The sequence below is a fragment of the Mirounga leonina genome, unplaced genomic scaffold (assembly GCF_011800145.1).
Source record: "Mirounga leonina isolate KUSES-001 unplaced genomic scaffold, KU_Mleo_1.0 Mir_174, whole genome shotgun sequence".
Lineage (NCBI taxonomy): Eukaryota > Metazoa > Chordata > Mammalia > Carnivora > Phocidae > Mirounga > Mirounga leonina.
This window is the reverse complement of record NW_023270451.1, coordinates 45,712,316-45,733,594: the sequence shown is the minus strand read 5'-3', so window position 1 is coordinate 45,733,594 and position 21,279 is coordinate 45,712,316. Positions and strand designations below refer to the sequence as shown.

Sequence of the window (21,279 nt, the reverse complement as noted above, 5' to 3'; positions counted from 1 at the left end):
TGAACTCCAGAGCAGGAAGGCCCTCGGGGATCGTCTGGTCCTACAGCTGGTAAGCTGTGTATGCAAAGCTGGGGCTTCTCCAAACAGGGGTCTCCTGGGGCCAGGCTGGGAGACGGGGAGGGGCATGCAGGGGTCTCTGCCTCCCCCCTCGCCCGACTCTAATCCTGCTGCATCTGCTTTTTATAGTTTGTTTGGAAAAAGGTCAGATTTCAGGTTCGCTACAGGAAGAGTTTAAGAAGCACTGGTTTGCCTCCCCCCTGTTAGAGGTAAAGGGCCGAAGGTGCAGGCTGGGTCAGCTATAAGCATGTTGGCAGCAGAGCAGAGATGGGGACCCAGGCATCCTGAAGCTACAGCTCAGCCAATGAGTGGGATGCTTTCGTGTGAATTGTCACCCACTGGGCTGCCCTAGACGAGCCTATCAGCTCAGCCTGACAAATGGAGCCTGTGCTGGATGGCATCTGCCCCATGTGCCCTTTGCAAGCTGCCGGCCCCTGCTGCAGGCCAGGGTGAAGTGGGTTTTCACCATCCCAGGACTGTCGTCACTGCCAAGGAAATCACAGCAAGTCTGCGGCCAGGTCTGGCATCTGTCCTGAGAACGGAGACCAGAGGCTCTGGGAAGCACCTCTGGAGTGTGTGAAGGGCACGGAGGAGGCGTGGGCCATTCTGGGAGCTCCCCTTCTAAGGCCAGAGAACAGCTCCTTCAGAGGAGCCCTGGAAATGCCAGGAAGGCTAAGGTGTTATTGTAAGTAATGTCAGTGTGAATCTCTCACAGGATCCAGGCACCATTTCGACAGGCCACTCTCCTGCTCACCATTGGTCTGTCTCTCCCCTCATGCCGCCACCCCTTCCAGGGAGTCCCCCCAGACCACAGGCAGGAGTGACCGGCTCCACTCCATGTCACCAGCAGCCCTGTGCCCAAAGCCTGCCCCATTCCCCACCCGAAGCCCTCAGTCTGTCTAGAAGTGGTTTTGAACTTGAACAAATAAGACAGAGGTAAGGGTCTTTCTCAAGCACAGCTTTGGGTGGCGTACTCCCAGGGCAGGCTCCCACCTCCCCTTCTCTTGCCCCCCGAGCAACAGAACAGAGCACCCAGGGAGCCCCCCGGGCCACTGAGGACGTGCCTGCGGGGGTAAGCACCACCACCTGTGGACCCATCTCCACTTGCAGGACATCCCCGTGGTCATGTCTCCACCACCAGGCACCAAGCCAAGACTGAGGGCAAGACACGACAGGATGGGACACAAGACGCCTCTGAGCACAGCTGTGACAGGGTCAGATGAGCAGTGGCCATCACCTAAGGCTTGCTACCTACCAGGAGCCGAGCCAAGCACTCGACCTATAAATCTTCATTTGATCTTGTAAAGCAGGAATTATCATCCCCCTTTCCCAGAGTGAGAAACTTAGACTCAAAAGAGTAGAGACTCAGGCCTGAAACCAAGCGGCAAACCCAAAGAGCCTGGTCTGGGGCCCTGCTGTCTGGGCTGAGCTGTGTGAGCCTGGGGCCAGGCTTGTTTCTTCATCTGAAAGACGGGGAGGCTGATAGGAATCACAGTGCCACCTAACAGGGCTGTAAGGGGATGAAGCAAGTTTCCGGTGTAAAATGTTGCAGCATAGGATCGGGTACACAGGAAGGTTACTAGGTGTTGCTTACTCTCGTTCCTACTGCTGATAAGAGGGTCCTCTACGTTGCCTTCTTAGAAGGAAAGGGGAGGCCCAGGAGTAAGACAAGCCCAACCAGTGTTCTGCTGGGTCCAGTGCTAAAGCATCCTGGAAGGCAGGGGACAGGCCGGCCAAAGTTGCCCCTGGGGGCTCCGACACCATCAGCCTCCGGGACCCAGGAATGTCCTCAGGAGCCCTAAGTGGGAGGGAGATCATCTTTATACAATTTCACTCCTCTGTCTTGAGAACAAGGGGAAGGAGGTGACTCCAGCCAGATCTTGTGGTCTGTGTGCCTGTGTCTGCGTGTGTGTCTGTCTGTCTGTACATCTGTATGTGTGTGTGTCTGTCTTCGTGTGCATGTGTGTGTCTGCGTGTCTGTGTGTATCTCTGTGTCTCTGTGTGTGTGGATGTGTATGCCTGGGTCTATGTCAGTGTGTGCGGGTATGTGTATCTGCATATCTGTGTACGTAGTACCTGTGTATCTGTGTGTCTGTCTGTGTCTGTGAATCTGTGTGTATGTGTGTCTGCATGTCTGCGTGTGTGTGGTGAGGGGAGGACTGTGGCCTATTAGCATGAGGCTGTGCAGGCCCAGCAGGGCAGCCTTCCCCCCTACCTCCAGATGCCCCGCAGGTGCCACAGCCTGGGCAGGGACTGACCCCTGCCTGGCTTGGTTGGATGGGGCAGGGAAGGGGCAGAAGCAGCCCAAGTCCTCCAGCTCGGGACAACGAGAAGAGTAGCCTGGACATGGGGCTCTGAAGGCCCCTGCAGATGGAGAGGGCCACCAGAGCTGCTCCCTACAGGGGTGCACATGTAAACAGCTCCCAGGCCGGTGAGCAGGTCCTGCAGGAGCTGCCCCGGTGACCACCAGAGCAGAGACACTCTGATCAGAGTCCTAGACCTCCAGAGCCAGTGGTCCTCTGTACAGATGGGGAAACTGAGGCCCAAGAGATCACACAGCCAGATGTCACCAAGCCCGGCCCTTCTGACAGCCTAGCTTCCCCTCCGTGAGCTCCAGGGTCTCACCCACACACCCAGAGACCCTCACTCAACCTGGGCAGCCAGGAATTAGCAAACCCAGGCCTGGGGAGAAGGCGGTGCGGCTTATGGTCTCCATGCACGTGAGCTCCGGCCAGGAATGAATCATATCATTATGGCAGGATTAGAAGAAAAATGCCATTAGAAGATCTATGCATGCACCACATTTAATAAGGTCAGCAGCAGCGAGCAGCAAGCAGGCTGGCGGCACGAGGCCACAGAGCCCCCGCGCCCTCCTCCCACCCAAGCCAGAGCCCGCAGGGAATGGGACAGGCCCAGCCACGGGGAGCAAGCGTCTCCTTCTGCCAGGGCCTCCCCAGCCTGGGCACCACATAGCTATTCTTTCTGCCTCCCCACTCCTCAAGGCCCACCTGCTTGGGGTTGTTCCCAAATCAGCCCCTGCCAGCAAGCATCCCCTAAAGTGAAAATTCATTCCCCAGGTCCCCCATGCCCTCTAGAGTCTGCTCTCTACTTGGAAAAGGAAGCAGTAATCAATTGTACTTTACGAAACTGTTAACGTGCTGTTAATCTGCTACCCTCCCTGGTGACATAATGCCCAGGTGACAAATATGGATAAGAGGCCTAGAAAGCTCGTGGAGGATGAGCGTGATGGAGAAAGTGCAGCTCTCAGGCAGCTCGGGAGGCTGCATTTGATAAGGCTGCATGGAATTGAAGTCCTCTTGCTTCCAAGGCCCCTGGGCACCCGCCCACCAGTGTCCTCAGGGCTGGCCCTGGACACAAACCTTGCAGCTTTCCAACTGCCCTGGCCTACAGTGAAGCCCCCCCTTCCTGAGCTTGTGGGGGCCCTCAGTCATCTCCCAGGCCTCTGCCTCAACTGCCCATCCCCACACATGTCCCAAGAGCGTCCACACGTGTGCTTAAGTATGTACACACTGCCGTTCCACCAGGGCCCCAGGGGGACCGTAAGCTCTGTGGGCAAGGGTGTCTCTCCAGTCAGCCGCAGCGTACATGGGGAGATTGACAAGGTAGCTCTGAACACACACGTAACTGCTCTCCCCCCACCACTGACCATCCCCCACTCCACTACTTCCTTCACCCTCTCAACCACGCTCACTACACGCCCACTATGCACCAAGCGTGGCCCTGGGCTCGGGTCGGGGGCAGCAGTGAACCAGACAGACAAGCCCAGCCCAGGAGTTGAGGGAGGAAGAGACTCACAGCTCTGTGGACCTGGACAGGATGGCAGACAGCGTGAGCAGGATGCATCCGTAGGGACCCGCTTCGAACTGGGAAGAAGAGAAAGCAATGAGCACCCACCAGGTCTGCACTCCCTTTCCTCTCACCTCCTTGGGGAGTGGTGGGGGTGGGGGCACACCCAGGGAGTAGCCTGACCCTGAGCCAGCTGCCGCCAGCCCGGTCCCAGAGGTTGCCAGGGGGCTCCACGACAGGGCCCCTAAGTGATGGGAAGCACACCAGCCTGGGTGACAACAAGAGCGACACTGCCCACCAAGGAGCACACCCATGACGTCCGAGTCCTGGAAGCTTCCATACAGCAGCGGGGCAGCCTCCCTCACCGTGCAGGCGTCTTATGTGCCTCATCACACTGAAAACTGCCACCGGCCTGTGTGACAGTACTGTTAATCCTGCCCTCTGCCACAGAAGGAAACGGGCCCAGATGCCGAGCACCTGGCCCAAGGTCACACCGCTGTGATTCCGAATCGGATTCCGAATCCCTTACTCCAAAGACCTGCACTATCTTAAAAGCAGCAGAGAGCAGGTGGGGGACAGAGTCAGGGTCGGCGGGGAGAGTGAGGTGAACCGTGCAAGTGCAAGGACAGATCCCGTCTTTCAAAAATTGTTGGTATTTTGTTCATTATGGATTTTTTTTATTAATTTTGATATTTTAAAAATATTATTTTTGCTGATTACTGAGGATTTTGGTATCTCCTTGAATTCTGCCCCCAAGATGGACACCTTATTCATCTCCCCCTAGTCCCAACTCTGGGTTAGAGCCCACCGCCCGAAGCCCGGCTGCCTGGGTTTCAATCCTGGCTGTGCCACTCCTAAGCTAAGTGAGCACAGCGACCTTCCCTAACTTTGCTGTCCCCGTCTTCTCATCTGTAAAACAAGGCTGATGATAGTAGGACCGACCCTCATCAGGCTGTTGTGGAGAGTAGTGAGATCACCCCTGTGAAGCCCGTAGAACACGGCCTGTGAGTATTCTATTCACGGGATGGGCTGGGTCACTCGGGCTCCCTAGACAGACGCCAGCCCCCAGCTGCGGTTCCACGTGAAGGCCTTACTTATCCCACTTTGGGGATGACACCTGTCCCCATCTGTGAGCTGTGATGGCAGATGCTGCCAGACTAGAGTCAGTGTTCCTTATGTGTGGTCAGTTTCTTTGTGGACTTGAAACCAGACCTAAAGAAGCTTGTTTTCCTGAAACCGTAAGAATGATATAATTTATCATATTTCCATTTTGCCTGGGTTGCCAGGAAGCTCCAAGCCAAATATGGTCCTCAACTGTGGTAATTATTTCGGCTCAAGCTTCTGATAAAATTATCTTTTCTTTCCTTCAAAACATAGTCTCTAGTTTCATACAGTAATTCGATTAGTCATTAAAAAAATTTTTCTGTGTGAACTTTCGTGCCAAGAGGATGCTCCCTACTGAGGCTATGCTTGTGAACAAGGTGGACATGGATCTGCCTTCATGGGAAGTAACACAGGGAAGAAAGAAGAAGCACCTAGAAAAGAGTGAGGGAGGGGCTCTGCTCTGACAAGAAAGGCAAGGTGTTCTGGAAACACGCAGAGAGGGCCTTCAAGCAGACTCAGGGTTAAGGGAAGGAAGGAATGTAAAGGAAGGCTTTCTGGAGGAAGTGATATCTAAATCCAAAGGACAAGAAAGAATCAGAAGAGAAGGAAACGTTGTTCCAGGCAAGATGAAAAGCACGTGCAAAGGCCCAGAGGCAAGAGAGGGCAGGTTTACTATGGTTGGAGCACAGAAGAGCCCTGAAGACATCATTTTTATATAATTAATTTCTTATTTTTATAAAGTTATCAATAACAGAATCTTTTGGGGGGATTGGAAGTGAAATAAATGAATCAACAACTATCTTAAATCAACCTCATCATAATTCTCTGATCTCAGGCCAGTCACTCGCTTCTGTTGCCCTCATTTTCCCCATTTGCAAAACGAGGATGATAATCCCATCCTTGCATCTTTCCTTGGGTTCTGGTGCACAGTCTGTGAGACCAAGTCTGTGGAAGTGCTCTGGTCACTGCAAAGAGTCCTACTGATATCCTTGCACAGGGGGACATGGGCCTGGGAGGACCAGTATCCTTGCCACAGCTCTCCTGCGGACTTTCGTGTTGCCTTGGGGAGTGACAGAGCTCTCCATCTGAAAGGCTCTCCTTCTGAAAAGCCACCCAACCACTGCCATGGACTCGCACGTTGTCTTGGGGGAGCCATGACACTTTCTTGGTCTGTTCCCCTCCGCCCCCACGAAGCAGGGGACACGGGAGCCCGCTGCATGTCCTGCATCTGTGTAAACACGGAGGACTACTGGTACTACACAGGCCAGTGTAGTCCACGGTCCTCGGGACTCCCTCAAGGACAGCTGCCCAGGAGCCGTGCGCGAGCCCCTCCATGTGGGCTGCTTAGTGCGATGACAGAACGGGGAGAAAGGACGCTGCCTGGGGCTGCTGGCCCCTGCCGAACACGACTGAATGGCACCAATATTCCATTTTGTTTTACAAAAAACACTCAGTAAAATTATCTCATCAAACTCAAGCTGCCAAGACATGGGAGGCCACGGGGCAAGGTGCCTGCATTGTAAGGAGAGCTCCCCAGACAGGCAGTTGGGGCCGGAAACCGCCGTGAGGGTCCAGAAAAAATGTCTGGTATGGCTTGGGAAGAAAGGGCCGTTCTCCAGCACTGCTGGGCCCTGGAGAGACTGAAGCCCACCCTGGAACCCCAATCGGAGGCCAGGGCGGGGGCCTCGCCGGCTCGCAGGGGGCGGCCAGACCTCCCGCCCGGAGGGTGAGCAGGAATGAAAACACAGCAAGGAGGCTATTTATTTTGGGCAGAGTGCTCATTTCCAGGCCTGGCGCGAGGAACCCCTCTTAGGCCCAGGCCATGAAAAATGAATTTGGTGAGGGTGGTGCTGAGGCAGCTCAACGGCTTCCAGCAAAAACATAATTAAACGGTGGGGGAAACACCACCTTCCCAGGTGAGGAGGGCCAAAGACTGACCACAGGCACAGAGGGACTAGAGCCAAGTGAGGAGGGGGAGTCGCTCTGGGTCCAGAGGTACGACAGGAAGAAGGCGGCCCCTCCCCTGGCACCGCCCCAAACTCTGAATGGTTTCCATAGTCGCTGTCTTGCTTGGGCTTCACCAAAACCCTAGGGTAGGGATTGAGGGAAAAGGGAGACCCCATTTCACAGATGAGGATGTAGAAAGCCTGGGTGCAGAGGCATCACCCCGGCCGGAGCCATCCGTGGGTGGGGACAGTCCCTTGGAGCCTGCAAGCAATTGCCCCAGGACTCTCCTTTGTCCCCTAGAAGCCTCCCAGGGCATTTCCCTCTCCTGGGTGTTAACACAGGTGCCCGGGGGCCTGCCCCCCCCAATCCAAACACACACACCGAGGTGATAAGGCTCTGCTCCGCTCTTGGATGCATTGCTGCATTCTCACAACGCTCTGAGTGCAGTTAAGAGTAGGATCCTTTCTGCTTATTTAGATGGCGCATGCTGCTTAATTTAGAAGACATTCTTTTCCATGCATTTAAGTTTCTTCTTTAAAAACCTCTGTTGGACAATAAAGAGCTGAAAGTATCTGCTGACTGCTCCATCTTCTGTTTTCTAGGTGAGGCAACTGAGGCCCAGTGATGTTCCTGAGGCCACATGTGGCCAAGGATTAAGCCAGAGGAGGGCCCCAGGCCCCTTTTGCTCTGGGCCAGCCGGTGAGCAGGCTGCATCAGCACACAGCCCACTGGGTTACGCCCATGAAGAACCAGAGGGAGCCAGGGACAGGGAGCAAGGGAGGGCTGGCTGAGGCCAGGACCCCTCCCATGTCAGAGCCCCTCCCTCGCACCTCCCAGAAAGGCCAGACGGAACAGTCAGTGCAGAAAGGCAGCATCCTAAGCTGAGAACATGGGCCAGGCTTCTTGAGCTGAATTATCCCTAGGCAACAGCTCTGGGGCAGAAAGTGTGGGGTGAATCAGTGTCTTACTGACTGCACCCCTGCCTCCCAAGGGTCTCCAAGCAGGCCCCATTTTCCTACCCAAGAAGCATCTGTGAGATCAGGGCTGGCACTCTTCCTAGGCTATGCCCAGACCCTCAGTGCCTTCGGGGAACAAGAGGAGAGTATTCTGACAGCAGGAGTGTCCAGCCTGGTCCCATATCTGACAAGTTCTCCCACCCTCCGGGCTCACCAGCAAATCCTCGGTCGCCTTCTCCGGAGCCTCAAAGAGCTGGTCCCACAGCTCAGAAGGCTGAAGGAAAGGCACAGAGGAGGGATTTGCTTGCACACTGGGACAGAAAGGCTTGGCGCTCTTTCTTTCCTTCCATCCTGACACACAGACATCAGAAAATGAGACCCTGAGGTTGGGGATCTCAGAGGTCATCTGTTGGCCTTGGCTTGTGCTGCACCCTGCCCCTGTAAGGCGTCCCCCTCATTTCCACATGTCCAGCTAACCAATCTCAAGGGGGCCTTAAATAATCACGCTAATGGTGATCATAACGTCAACAACAAAAGCTAAAGTCAATGACAACATCAAGCCCAGCGCGCTAGTTCTAAGTACTCTTGTTATCAGCCGCATTTTACAGATGAGGAAACTGAGGCATAGGAGGGCTAAAGAAGTTGCCCAAGGTTATAGAGCTACTATGTAAGGGGTGAAACCTAGATTCAAATCCAGGCTGAGGGCTCCAGAGATCATATCCTTTACCATGGAGCCTTCACTCCCTCCTCCACAAAGCCAGCCAGGCTACAACCCTTCTCTGAATCCCCATGGCACTCTGAGCTGTTCAGGCCCTGGACATGTGCTACCCCATCTCACAGCAAGGAGTGGGTACACAGATCCCCTCCAGCAGACAGGGTGCTGGAGGACCCAGCCAGCCAGCCAGAACACCAAGCAAGGTCCTGTATCCAGCAGGGTCCCCACCAAAGAGAGCAGATGGCTTAACAACACACAACCCCCATATAAACCATTGTCCATACCTGATAGATGCTTTCTTGAAGAAAAGTCACCAGCTCCTCGTAGCAGGTCAAACTGTGCAGTGTGAGCTGAGGAGACACGAACCCACAGCATGAGCTGCCCGAGCCCCACAGATGCTTCCATGTCCCACCCTGGCTCCGGTAGCTACAAGACCCCACTCGAGAATGTCCCTGCAGTCACAGTAGCGACCTCGGGAGCCGGGATAGTGAGGCACCCCCATGCCTGCGTGTGACTTAAAAGGCAGACAGGGCCCAGCTGGGGTCTCCGGGGTCAAGTCTGCCCTGCCATCTGCACCAGGCCTACAGAGCCCAGGAATGAAGACACTGGGGAGCTCAAGTGAAGGAGCCAGCATCACGCGTGGCTGCACCCCTGCGGACCAGTCACAGGTATCTGAGAAGCACCTGGGGGCGCACGGGGGGCCGGGGTGGGCATCCCATCCAACTGACCACTGCCGGGCCAGCTCTGAGCCCAACTCACTGTCCTGAGTTCAGTGGGAAGCCGTGGGTCTCAGTCTCCTTTGGTTTCTCGGGCAGCTCAGGAAAAAAACCACTTGTAGAGAGAACACCCGACCAGGGGAGATCCCTAATTAGGATCCCAGGGCCACATGGGCCCAAACTTAGGTCAAAGGAAACAAAGGAGGTCAAATAAAAGTCCTCTGTGAAGAGGAGGCGCGTTTGTGGGAAATGTCACTGTGTCTGTATCCTCACGTCTTCCATTTCTTTCCCTTACTTGGTCAAACTAGGTCTGGCTTCATGGCTGGTGTTCTGTTCCCCACTCTCTAACTTCCCCCCTCCATCTCCATGCCACCCCCCTGCCCTCTCACAACCCCGGCGAGGGTGCTGAGGAGACAGAGAGGGACAGAGACGGCTGCGGTTTGGCCAGAAGGCATCACGCACGGGCCGCTCTTCTCTGTACAGGCTCCACGTGACCGGGCACCCATCAGCCTTTCGGCCACAAGGGCAGTTCTGGCGAGAGTCCACCCCCTAGCCCCCCACCCCGGCCCCCACCCCAATCCCAGGTGGAGGATCCGCTAGCCTGGGCTGCAGGGAGGGCTGGCCCATCCCCAGCTGAGGGAGGATTTACTTATATGAAAGGAGACCGTCCCCAAACAAAGCCAAAGGTTGCGTGATAATTTTCCAGAAAGCCGTACTGTTTCTAAGACTCCATCTGCTTTGTATTTCCCTGTTGGACTGAACTGCTGTGTTCCTGAAGCCCTAAAAAGGAAAGGGAGATGCATGAGTCCTGTGCGTGGACAGAAGACGTGCCCTTGAGCCAGGGTGAAACCACATGTGCCATTAACTGAGAACAAATCAAAAGGTGGCTCCGGAGGAAAGAATGGGACCAAGGGTTTCTCGTTTCCCCTCCACTTTGAACTCACCCACTGGGCTGGGCCCAGAGGACGCCACGAGTGGGGGTGGGAAAAGGAATGGAGAAAAGACGGCAGAAGGAGAGCTCGGGGTAACCAAACCCAAGTCCTGGCACGAGCGAGTCTGCCTCTCACCCACAACTGACAGATTTCCAGACAAAGGAATGCTGACTTGCCCTTAGCTTTCAGGGCCGTGAGGAATTCCAGCCTCTGGCCTGAGGCTCCCCACCCCAGCCCCATCACCATCTGTTTACAACCACACCAGGCATGTGCAGCCCGGTGAGGCGGGCACTAGAAGCGGGGTTTGGGTGTGGGGCCCACAGTGCCATTAGCCTGCTGCGTAGGCTGGGAACAGCTGTTGCCTCTCTCTGGCCTTCTGTCTGCTTATCTGTAAAACAGGGAGAAACTGAATTTTTGCCCCATCTGCTTTCAGGGCTGCCATGCAGATGCTAAGGGCCAGGGTTAATGTGGAATAACGTATTCACTGGAACACGAGGACCGAGGACAAGCTCCATAGGAACAATAATATCTAACACTGACGTGGTACTTAGTATGTGCCAGACATTGTCCTAAGCACTTCATGTTTATTATTATTTACCATTTATTTATGTGGATAAATGATTTAAATGGATAGATAATATTACCATTTATTATAGATAATTTATTTATATTGACTCATTTAATTCTCAAGTCACTCTACCAGATGATCCTTGCTATCATCTGCATTTTCCAGATGAGTAAACAGATGAAGCACAGAGAGGTTGAGTCAGCTGCCCAAGGTCACACAGCCAATAAACAACAGCATTGGGAGTTAGCCTCTGGAGCCCCTTCTCTTAAGCAGTATGCTCTATTGACCCACCAGGTCAGAGCCCAGGAATGAAGACACTGGGGAGCTCCGGAGTGTAGTCTTTGGCCCCCAAAGGCACCCCTTTTACTAAAGCTTAGCCACAGGCCTGGGATGAAGTGATGCTTCCACTCTGAAGGGCCTGACTGAAGAGCCGGCAAACCATCCATGTGGCCTGCAGTAGCGATAGAGGGGGCAGGGAAAGTCTCTTCCTCCATGGAACGGGGGTCCAAGTGACAAAGTGAAAGGGAGCATGCTTCGGGGACTAGGAGAGACATATGAAGCAGAGGGTGACTGGTTCCTGAGAGGTCTGAGATTTTCTCAGATGGGATGCATCCCCCAAGGCTCCCCAGGGAGGAAGGCCAGGCAGAGAGGAGACTGGAGCTCCGTGGAGGCCCCTCTGGGCCTCTCCCTGTGGGGGGCTGCCCCCCTGGGCTCGTGCTGCCATGGGGCACAGGGCTAGCGTCCGGGAGGACACACAGACAAGCTGGGTGGGAAGACGATTCCGAGGACAGGAAAGCGCACAGCCAGCTTGCCTGCAGCTGGGCCAACGCGTGAGTGGAGCCCCGTGTACAGCCCTGGGAAGCACTCACAGTGTGACCACGGCTCTCTCATGGCCCCCGGCCCGCCACACGATGTCTGCGATGGCCAGAGCGAGGCAGTGGGTCCTGCGGGCATTGGAAGGCTGCAGCTGCCTGAGGAGGAAAAAGAGAGTGTGTTTATGCCCATGGCTACACAAGCCAGGGACGGGGCAGCCCTGTAGCAGACGGCCTATTCTTTCCTCTGCCACACAGAGAGGGCTCTGCAGCCCAGGGACTCCGTCTAGCAGGGCCTCCTCCGACGAGCGCCAAGGGAAGAGCCCTGACGGAGAGGCCCTGGGTGGGGCTGGAGGAGGAGAAGGTCAAGGAAACAGCCCAGGGGGAGCAGAGGGGACCCTGGAGGCTTGGCAGGGCCGTGAGTTCTGACGGAGCCCAGGAGGCTGTGCTGAATGTGCTCAGGAGCCATCCGGAGGAAAGTGAGCCATCCCAGGCAAATGTCTGGTACTGCCCTGACCCAGCCTTGGCCACTCCCAGCATCCGGGCCACTGGAGACAGCAGCTGTGCAAGCAGGTGCCCTTCATGCCCACCAGCCACAGGAAATGAGATCATGGGTGCAGAGAGGAAAGTGGCCTGCCTTGCTGGTTATTTAGATATAGGTTGTAGGATGGGGAAGAGGAAGGATTCATGGTAATCTCTGGGGGTTTAGTGGGTGCACAGTGGGGCTGCCAACTGAAATGAGGAATATAGGGCAGAGAGGAGGACTGGGGGAGTAGCTGGAGGTGCACGTGGGACCCCCTGGGTGAAGCTATCTGACACATGGAAAGCCCAGGAGAGCATCGGGGCTGAGGATAGGTTTATGCACCACCAGCATGTGAGGGGTCCTTGGCCCTTTGAGGGGCTAAGATTCCCCAGACAGAGGATGAGGAAGGGCAGAGATGGCAGCCAAGGATGAAACCCCACAGGACTCTGGTACACCAGGGATGCAGAGGATGGCAGGACGCAGCACGGCAGTAGGGGCACGGCTGGGAGATGGTGCTATTACACAGTCCTAGGAGCAAATGGGCTTTGAGCAAAACAGGCAGTCAGCAATGTCAAAAATGGCAGAGACACCTTATGATAAAAATGGTAACACAGATGCCCTGGTGCATGAAATGAGCAAAAGGGAAGAACAGGCAACGGCCTGATAGAGACACTTCCTTCAGTTTCACATTTCCAGGGCTCCTAGAGCTGTACTTCTTGCCCACTGCTGGAGTCTATGAATTTTTTCTAAGTCCTTAGAAAAATTAAATTCTTACAAAAGCAGTCTGAGTGTTAGGCTTTTCCTAACAAACAAAGGTGCCTCGATGAAGACCCTGCTGGGGCTCAAAGGAATACACGGCAGGGGGCAAGGGGTGGGGGTCAGGGTTCTATGTTTTCAGTGGCCAACTAACACCTGAGCTCCATGCTAAGCTGTGTGAGGGAGAAAGAAAACTGGAGAAATGGGAACCAGGAGACCAGGACACAGGTCACTGTGATGGGCAGCACGTGGTCACTCCCCAGTGCCTGAGACACAGAGCCAGTGGCCTGCATCCAGGCTGTACAATGCCTTTAAAATAGGAGGCAAATGACATAATCGTCCCTCAGTTTTCCCTTCCATAAACTGGAGAGGACCCTAGTACCTCCTCTGTAGCATTGGGAACTTTAAACAAGGTGATGTGTGTAAAGGCCCATAGCCCAGTGCCTGGCACAGGGTGAATGGTCAGTAATGGATACCTATCACTGTTGTCTTTATGGAAACATCAAGTCCCCATGTTGGCTGTGGTGACGGGAAGGTGAACTCCTACCATCTGGTGTAAAAGTGACAAGAAGCCCCTGACACCAGGGTATCCTTCAAACCTAATGAGACAAACAACAAGTCCTCAACCACTTGAAAAATGAAATGGCAGACTGCCTGCTACTTGTGCAGCCTCTGGAAGCCCGCCATGCTCCTCGAGGAAATGGTTACCATGCCATCACCAAACCAGGCGGCCTGGGCTGTGGGGGGAGCACTGGCCTGGGTCACCATCAACTATGAAAACAAAGGTGAGGAAATGTTGTGCTGGGTTTCCGGAGAGGTGATGCCAAGGACAGAGAGGGGCCTGGAAAGCAGGGCTTGTCTGACAAAGGAGAAGGGGTTGGACATTTATCCCCTTGGATTCAGAACCTATGAAAGTAGGCTTCGTCATCCCCACAGCTCCTGTTTCCTGCCCTGCCCCCACCCAGGTGACCATCACATCCTGTCAAACACACCTCCTGAAAACCCTTGCCAATCCCCTTCCTGCCCCTGCCCGGGACCAGGGTGCTCTGCTCCCCAGCTGAGTTGTTCTAGCCAGTGCCTGACCAGCATCTCTGCTCCATCTTGTCCCTGTGGGCTCTTCCTACAATACAGGTGTGACCAGGGTTCCCCCCAGTTAGAACCCTTACCATGGCTAGGAGTTGTGCAAACTTGTGTCTGGACTTTAAACTCTGCCTAGAATATCTATGCTGGGAAACCTGCAGATGTGGAACCAAGAGGTCTCCTTTCACACATTCACTGTGTTCTACACTAACTTGCTGAAGCAAGTCATGTGCTTGATTGAAGGCTTCTCAGTGTAGCCATAAATGAGATTTGAAAAGCCGACATATACTGAGTATCCATCATGTGCCAAGCACTGTTAGAAACACGTTGCATGTATTATTTCATTAGCCATTAAAGCTACCCTATCGAGGTGGCAGTATTATTGCTTTTAAATGGGGAAACTGAGGCACAGAGCCTAAGGGATTCACCCAAGGTCACACAGTTAGGAAAGTTGGAAAAATTAAAACAGCATTGAGGGAGGAAGGAGAACTTGGGGAAATGGAACCAACTGTCTAGAGCTCTTGGCTTTAGGAACCAGCATTCCTCTGTCTTCAAGCCTGTCTCTTGGGCACCATGAAACACTATCAAGAGATCTGGCTTCTCAGTCCGGCCCGTGTCTTTCTGATCTCACGGACTGGTTACAGACCCTCTGAACCTCTGCGTTTCTACACAAAAGTCCTCATTTTTTACACTGGCTTCCATTTAGAAACACTTCCAGTCTCTCCATCCTTCCCTGGGCCCCCGTTTGCTCTTTTGAGATACATCTTTCCAGAAGACACAGTGGAAAAGTGCAGTGGTTGGGCCTGGGTTTGGTTCCTAGCTCCCAGGCCTTGGAGAAGCCCCTTGCCCTCGCCGGCCTTCGCTTCCCACATAGATGTGGACACTGGGCCACGTGCCCCCAAACATCATTCCGGTATTGCCATTTCTGCCATTTAACTGGCCACAGGGTAGACAGGGCTGTCCGTGCAGACGACGAGAGGAAGGGGGCGCTGTGGTGAGTCACCCAGGCTCCAGCTCCACCAGGTATCTCCCTGCTTTTGCCTGCAAAATCTCAACGGCAAGGGCGGTTCCTGTTTGCCTTCATCGGTCAGACGTGCACTCATCAAACTCCTACCATGAACCTAGCACCCAGCCAGGCTCTCCAACCAAGAGAAGTTTCTTTAAGCATCTAATTCCTCACAGGAGAAGTACAGGATGAAGACATTTGCCTACGGGTGGTGGTGGGCATAGGGGAGTAATACAGCCTGCATGTTTGCCCAAATTACTCCAGTCCTTCAGATTAAAAGATGTTCTGATCCCAACTATCTCGAAATGGCCTCACCCATCCACTCTGATGTGCCCAGCGGTTCGCATCTCCAAACCACCCAGAGGAAGTCTGGTGAATGACCACAGCCTTTCTGCTCCCTCTCAGGCTCACAAGCTGTTGCAGGCAGTGGGGAGAAGGCCAGTCCGGGGGCCACCGGACCTGGGGTCCAAGCCTGGCTCTGCTACGGTGTCCAGATAGGCCTCGGGCAAGTGCCCCTCTTTCTCTGGGCCTTGAATTTCACAATTTCAAAGGGAAGAGGAGGTGAGGGGACAACATCCTTGTCTGCGGCTCTCTCTAGGCCTGCAGGGGAGTGAGGCTCGTCGTCTCTTCCCACACACTGGCACAACACCTCCTCAAGGGGAAAACACAGAGTCCTGCCGCCTGGCTCTGTCCTCCCCAACTGAGGAGAGGCCAGCTGCCGGCCTGACGGAGTGGGTCCTAATGAAGCCAGACAGCTCCAGAGAAAAAACACCACAACTGCCAAGAGGCCTTTATTTCAGCATGACTTCCCTGGAGGGCGCAGTCAATCCCCCACGCTGCTTTCACAGAATCGCTCCCCATCAGTGGCGGGTGGCGGGTGGTGGGCGGAGGGCGCGAGGAGGGGCCCCACCGCCAGCCCCAGCATGGGAAGGCCCACAGGTCCTTCAAGCGCCCCCCAGAGCCCAGAGTTGGGCAGCTGCACATGCTGCCTAGGTGTGGGGGCCAGGCCACCATGGTGTTCGTGAAGAGAAAAAAGGAGTCACCTGTATTTTTTTTTTAAGTTGGGTCATTTCTGAAATCCTGGAATTTCAGAGTCAAAAGGAAGTATTGAAGCCTCGAACCCATCTCAGCACACACTACCCATGTAGAAACATCAATGACCCAACCCGTCGATATTAAAATTGTATGAATAAACCAATGAAACCAGAGGAGCTGGGCATGAAGAGGGGCTCCTACAGGGTGTCACCCTTTGTTCACATGAGCTGTTTGCTGTATGACTCTTTGTACTTCCGTACTGAGTTCTTCCAAAGTAGGGGAAAGGGGAAGGGTGTGCCCAGAAGGCCTCTGTAAAACACAGAGCCACGCCTTGGTCACTGAGAGTCCGTCTGGGGGTCCGGCACACGAATGTTCCAAACGCCTGGTGTCGGCCCCTCCTGACCTCTCTGGCTCTCCTGTTGCTCAGAGTCTCTTCTGGGGCACAGCAGAGCACGAAGGCGGACAGGGCTCAGCCGCAGATGCCAGGAGTGACCCTGGGTGAGCATCTCCCCTCTCTGAGCCTCGGCTTCCCCAGATGGTCCTGCCTGCTTGCACAGCCCTTGATAATTTACAAAGGACTGTGCTTGCATTTCCTTGTTGAGTCAAACTTAGGCAAGACAGAGATTCACCAATGGAGAAGGTGAAGCGCTGCAGCCCAGGTCTCTGGACCCAGCCCTATAGGGCCTCATCACCACGAAACAGCAACCCAGACTCTGCTCTCACTTCCCTCCTTTGCTGCCAGCCCTGGGCACCAGCCCCTTGCTCCCCGGGCCTTTGTTTGACCCAAGTCCTAGCTTGAAGCCAGAAGAACTCTCCTCTCCCACCCCCAATGGCCCTCCAGCCCCCGAGTCAGGCTGTAACCTCAGCAAACCTGGCCCCATGGCAGGGGAAGTGGGAGAAGGAAACACAGGACTGGGGGTGTGGGGGTGTGTGGTGTGTGTGTGTGTGTGTGTGTGTGTGTGTGTGTGTGTAGGCATCTGGTGCCCCTTGCCTATAGTCCATCACCACTGGGACTCCCCCAGCTTGTCCCTCTCTGAGCTACCTCTTCCTGAGCTCCTGCTAGAGCCCCAGTGGATGGAAGCAGAAAGCCAGCCCACAGTGCTCCACCTCATGGAGATGAGCCCTGGTTGCAGCACCTGGAGCAGCAGGGGGTGAGGGCAGAGAGGGGAGGGACTTACCAGGAGCACCCATAGTTGTGGGGCTCCCAAGAAAACTGAGGTCACTCTTCTGCAGCATGAATCCTTCCATGCTTCCTGGAGGAGGGGACCGTGGCCAGCAGGCTGAGTTCCCTGGATACTCCACACATACTGCTGAGCCAGGCAGCCAGACTGGGGCTCCTTCCCACCTGGCACACCCCTACATATACCCCCCCGCAGCTCCTTCTTCCCCCTTCTCCCTCTGCCTAACCACTACTGCCCCTAGGACCCAGCTCAGACCCACCAGCCTGGCCACCAAGGGCCCTCAATCTAGGCTGGCCCCGACTCCTCTCTCAGAGTCCCAGCTGACAGGGAGCCCGTGGGAGCCAAGGCTGCACTCCCTCCGCCTCCTTCCCAGCAAAGACTTGATGGAACTCTCCATCTAGTCAGTGCTTAAATAGACACCTGTCACTGTAAACTGGGGCCTAAGCCCAGGCTTGGCCAGTGGCTGGCTGGCAGATGGTGAGAGGTAGAAAGAACCTCACTTCCCACTGCTCACCCGGTTTTCTTTCTGCCCAGAGCCCAACTTTCGCCCACAACCAGGATGGCTTTTTGCCTTCCAAGCCCTCGCTCCCCTCTCTGGTGTGGAGAGCAGAGCGCTCCCCGGAGAATGTACCTGTGGATCCAGAGGCTGGAACATTCCCTCAGTGGTGTGTGGGGTGGGCGACAAGGAATCGAGCCTGCCTTGTGTGTGCCCTGGACAGAAACAGCCCTTCCTGGAACCAACTTAAATGCCCCATCCCAATCATTGGAAAACAATCCACAACTTCCCCCCAAGTACAAAGTCCAAGTTCAAAAGCAGCTCTGAATGAGAAGAGGGCTGAAATGAATTATGAGACATCTCCCATGAGGGCCAAGACCAAGGCTTGACCCAAGCAGCTGGTAAGGCCCCAAGGCCCCTCTGGCAGCCTGGCCCTGACCCATCTGCCAGCCCCAGGTCTCACCCTGCCCCCCCGCAAACCCTGCCCTGGCCACCCCAGGCAGCTCTCGGCTCCCTTGTCTGCCCTGCTCTCACTGCCCTCGGGCCTCTCTCTGCACATGCTGTTCTCCTTACTGGAACACCATTCCCTCCCCTCCCTGTGAGTCTGGATAACTCATGCATTTGTGCATGTGTTCATTCAACAAAAATTCCGAGGGCCTCTTCTGTGGCCTAGGCCCTGGGCTGGATGCCAGGGACAGGCTGTGAACCAGGCAGCCCAGGAAGGCCCCTATTCTCATGGGGCTGGTATTCCCAGGGGGTGGAGCGGTGGGGGTGCGACCGTGGACAGGTAACAATGTCAGGGAACAAGGGCACCTTGGAGCAGGCCTGGGGTTCTTCTCACCTAGGGAAGGCCTCCGTGATGTCAAGGCCTCTGTGCAGTAAGGAGCCCAAGAAGAAGTCTGAGGGATTCGCTGGGAAAGGGGAAATTGAGGGAGGAACGAGCATATATAAGGATGTGTGTGAAGCCAACTGGGAGTCGATGACCTCCAGACCTCAGCTGGATTCGAATGTCACCCCTCCAACAGGCCTGCCCCAGCCCGTTCAGGTCTGGAGGAACCCTGAGCATCTGGCACATCCCCTGGAGCCTCTATTTGTCTGGCTCTCATGCTCAATCATAGGTGCCGTGAAGGCAAGGCCGAGGCTGTCCTCTGTCTTCCCTCCAAGCACCTGCCAAGCCCTCCCAGCATGCTTCTTTCCAGTGCAAGGAAGGGAGGTGGGCAGTCGGGCGCATGTGCACTCGGGGACAGTCCCTGCACCCTTTGAGGGCAGCCAGAGGTCGCTCATTTGGCAAGTTCCACTCAGTCGGGAGCATTCCAGAACATCAAGCACTGTGCTACCTCTCCAGGACAGTCGACAGCAGGGTCTCTGCCCGCACTGTGGTTTGCTGGCTGGCCTTTCAGGGGCCCTGCACAGACAGGAGCAGTTATGTCTGGACGCGATGGGGAGGTGGGGGTGGTGTGGAGAAGAACAAGGACGAGGTGAGATCCTGCTGTGGAAATGTTAGGTCGCTCTGCTCTGGGTATGGCTGGGCTATGCTGGTAATTGGCATCTTTTAACTTGAGACAAAACCGCTTGGTGATTACTTTGTAATTAGACAAGTTATATTATTAGACAAATTCTAAAATGCCAAGCATGAAAAGCTACCTATCTAAGGCAAAATCCTCTAAAGTGGTAAAAGATGTTTCATTTGTCCTGGGCTTGGCAGGATATCTGGGGAGCCAGCGTCCCTCCCAGGAATCTGCACACGGAAGAATGGGGAATGGGCCTTGTTGTCTTTATAACACCTAAGCTTTTTTTTTTTTAAGGCACTGAAATGCCTACATCAAAGAACAAGACCCTTTAATTAAAATTCAGGAACTGGCAAAACTTAGCTGTGATTTTAGAAGCTGTTTAATCACAACTTTTGGGAGGAGAATGGAGGTATCTACTAGGCAGGACAACTCTTCCGGCATGCTGGAAATATTTTTCTTTCTTGATCTGGCTGATAGGATGATGGGGCGGGGGGATTTTGCAATAATGCATTGAGCAGAACACATATGAGTCATGCACTTTTTTGAGACGTGTACTTTCCTGTATGCATGTTATCGCTCAACTAATAAAGAGAGAGAGAAATAAGAATACATGCCATTTCTGTAGCTCTGGGGGTAACTGAGCACAAGCTAGTCACTGGGCACACAGGGAGACGAAAGGAGGCCATCTCCTCAAACTGGCCATCCAGCCCCGGCCCTGGCCAGCACCTGGCCGATATTTCTAGCTTAGCACCAACCATGGTATACAGTTATGGTTTTCTATCCATCCCTCCACCGCACAGAGCATTCTGCCTGCACAGAGATGTTCCAGAAAGGTCTGTGGAGTGAGTGAGAAGGAGAAGGAGCTGCCCATGTGCAAACACATAACGTGTGAGGTGGAGACAAATGGCCGAAGAGAGTGGAAGCAATGCACTGCGGGGCCGGCTGGAATGTGTGGGAATGGCTGTTGGCAGAGGTGAGGCAACATGGGGAGGGAGGGAAGACCTGGGCTCCATCGAAGGGTCAGCAGGTTGATGTGGGTGTGGATGGGCTTTGGGCAGCTGCTGCGCTTAGCTGCTGAGGAGGGGGTGGCCTTAGTTTCGATGCCATTCCAGCAGCTACTTGCCACGTGGAATGGGACTCAGAGACAAATACATGCAGGTCATTTCAACTGGGCAGCGCTGGCCCTCTGAGCCAGTCGCCATTTCCCTTTCCAGAAGACAGGAAATATCAGGGAACACACACGCTTCCTTGCTTGTTTTTTCTGGACACTGAGGAGAAGCCTCGGGAAAAGAAGATATTGCCAGAAGGAGCGCTGACTTACCGAACGCAGTCAGCTTCGCTATCTCCTTCAAACAGGAGTTTTTGTAGGACACAGCCTTGGACAGCTGCCAGAACCCCACAGGGACCCCCCTGCAAAGAAGGACACACATTAGTGCCCGTGAGGACCGACCCAAGGCAGAGCTGTCTGTCCCTCCAGAACCAGCCTCCGCCCACAGGTTAGAGACCCAGCACCACCAAGCCACTGCCTCTCAAACAGGGGCCTTTGCTATGCCAAGTCCTTCCACAGAGCCCTGAGCCTAGTCACAGAGAAGGGATGACAAAGGCCCCGGTGACCAGCACTGGAGGAAGGGGCGAACCTGCATGTCTCACGGGAGGAAAGCAGGCCTTCACAAACAGTCAGGTGTAAAACCAAGTACGTCACCATAAGTTCCCAGTCATTCAAGGAAATGCTTCCATGTCCACAGGCTGAGGGTGTCAATGGTTTACTCAGCCTTCAAGGCCCATCCTAAAGGCCTCCTCCACCAGGAAGCCCTCCCTGACCATCTCAGCAGCCCCTTCAGCAGCCTCTGCTTATGTGAGCAATCTTCTGCCCAGCTGTGGCCTGCCTCAGCACCCATCAGGTGTGTCTTTGTCCCCCATGCCCCCACATTAGAGGAAGAAGTCTCCTTGAGGGGTTCACCCCTATTCAACAAGTACAAGAATTATCAGAGCAGCAGGCGTGGGTACCCTTGAACTGGGGGTGTAAGAAGATGTGCTGAGCTTGGCCACACTAGGGACAGAGGCCAATGGTCTTGGG

General features: G+C 54.7%; 1 protein-coding gene across 4 annotated transcripts in view; it reads right to left on the bottom strand.

Annotated features, from left to right (window-relative positions):
* Window positions 1–21,279, bottom strand: part of MINDY4 (MINDY lysine 48 deubiquitinase 4) — a 104,611-nt gene that overhangs the window by 30,154 nt on the left and 53,178 nt on the right. For 3 of the 4 annotated variants that reach the window (XM_035020848.1, XM_035020847.1, XM_035020849.1), the window contains 5 exons: window positions 20,524–20,612; window positions 11,672–11,773; window positions 10,019–10,082; window positions 8,871–8,936; window positions 3,874–3,941 (listed from right to left, as the gene is read on the bottom strand). In XM_035020848.1, the coding sequence (XP_034876739.1) occupies window positions 3,874–3,941; window positions 8,871–8,936; window positions 10,019–10,082; window positions 11,672–11,773; window positions 20,524–20,612 (389 nt within the window). Of the gene's footprint in view, window positions 1–3,873; window positions 3,942–8,870; window positions 8,937–9,951; window positions 10,083–11,671; window positions 11,774–20,523; window positions 20,613–21,279 lie in introns of all 4 variants that reach the window. The other variant, XR_004682056.1, reaches the window with a different exon arrangement.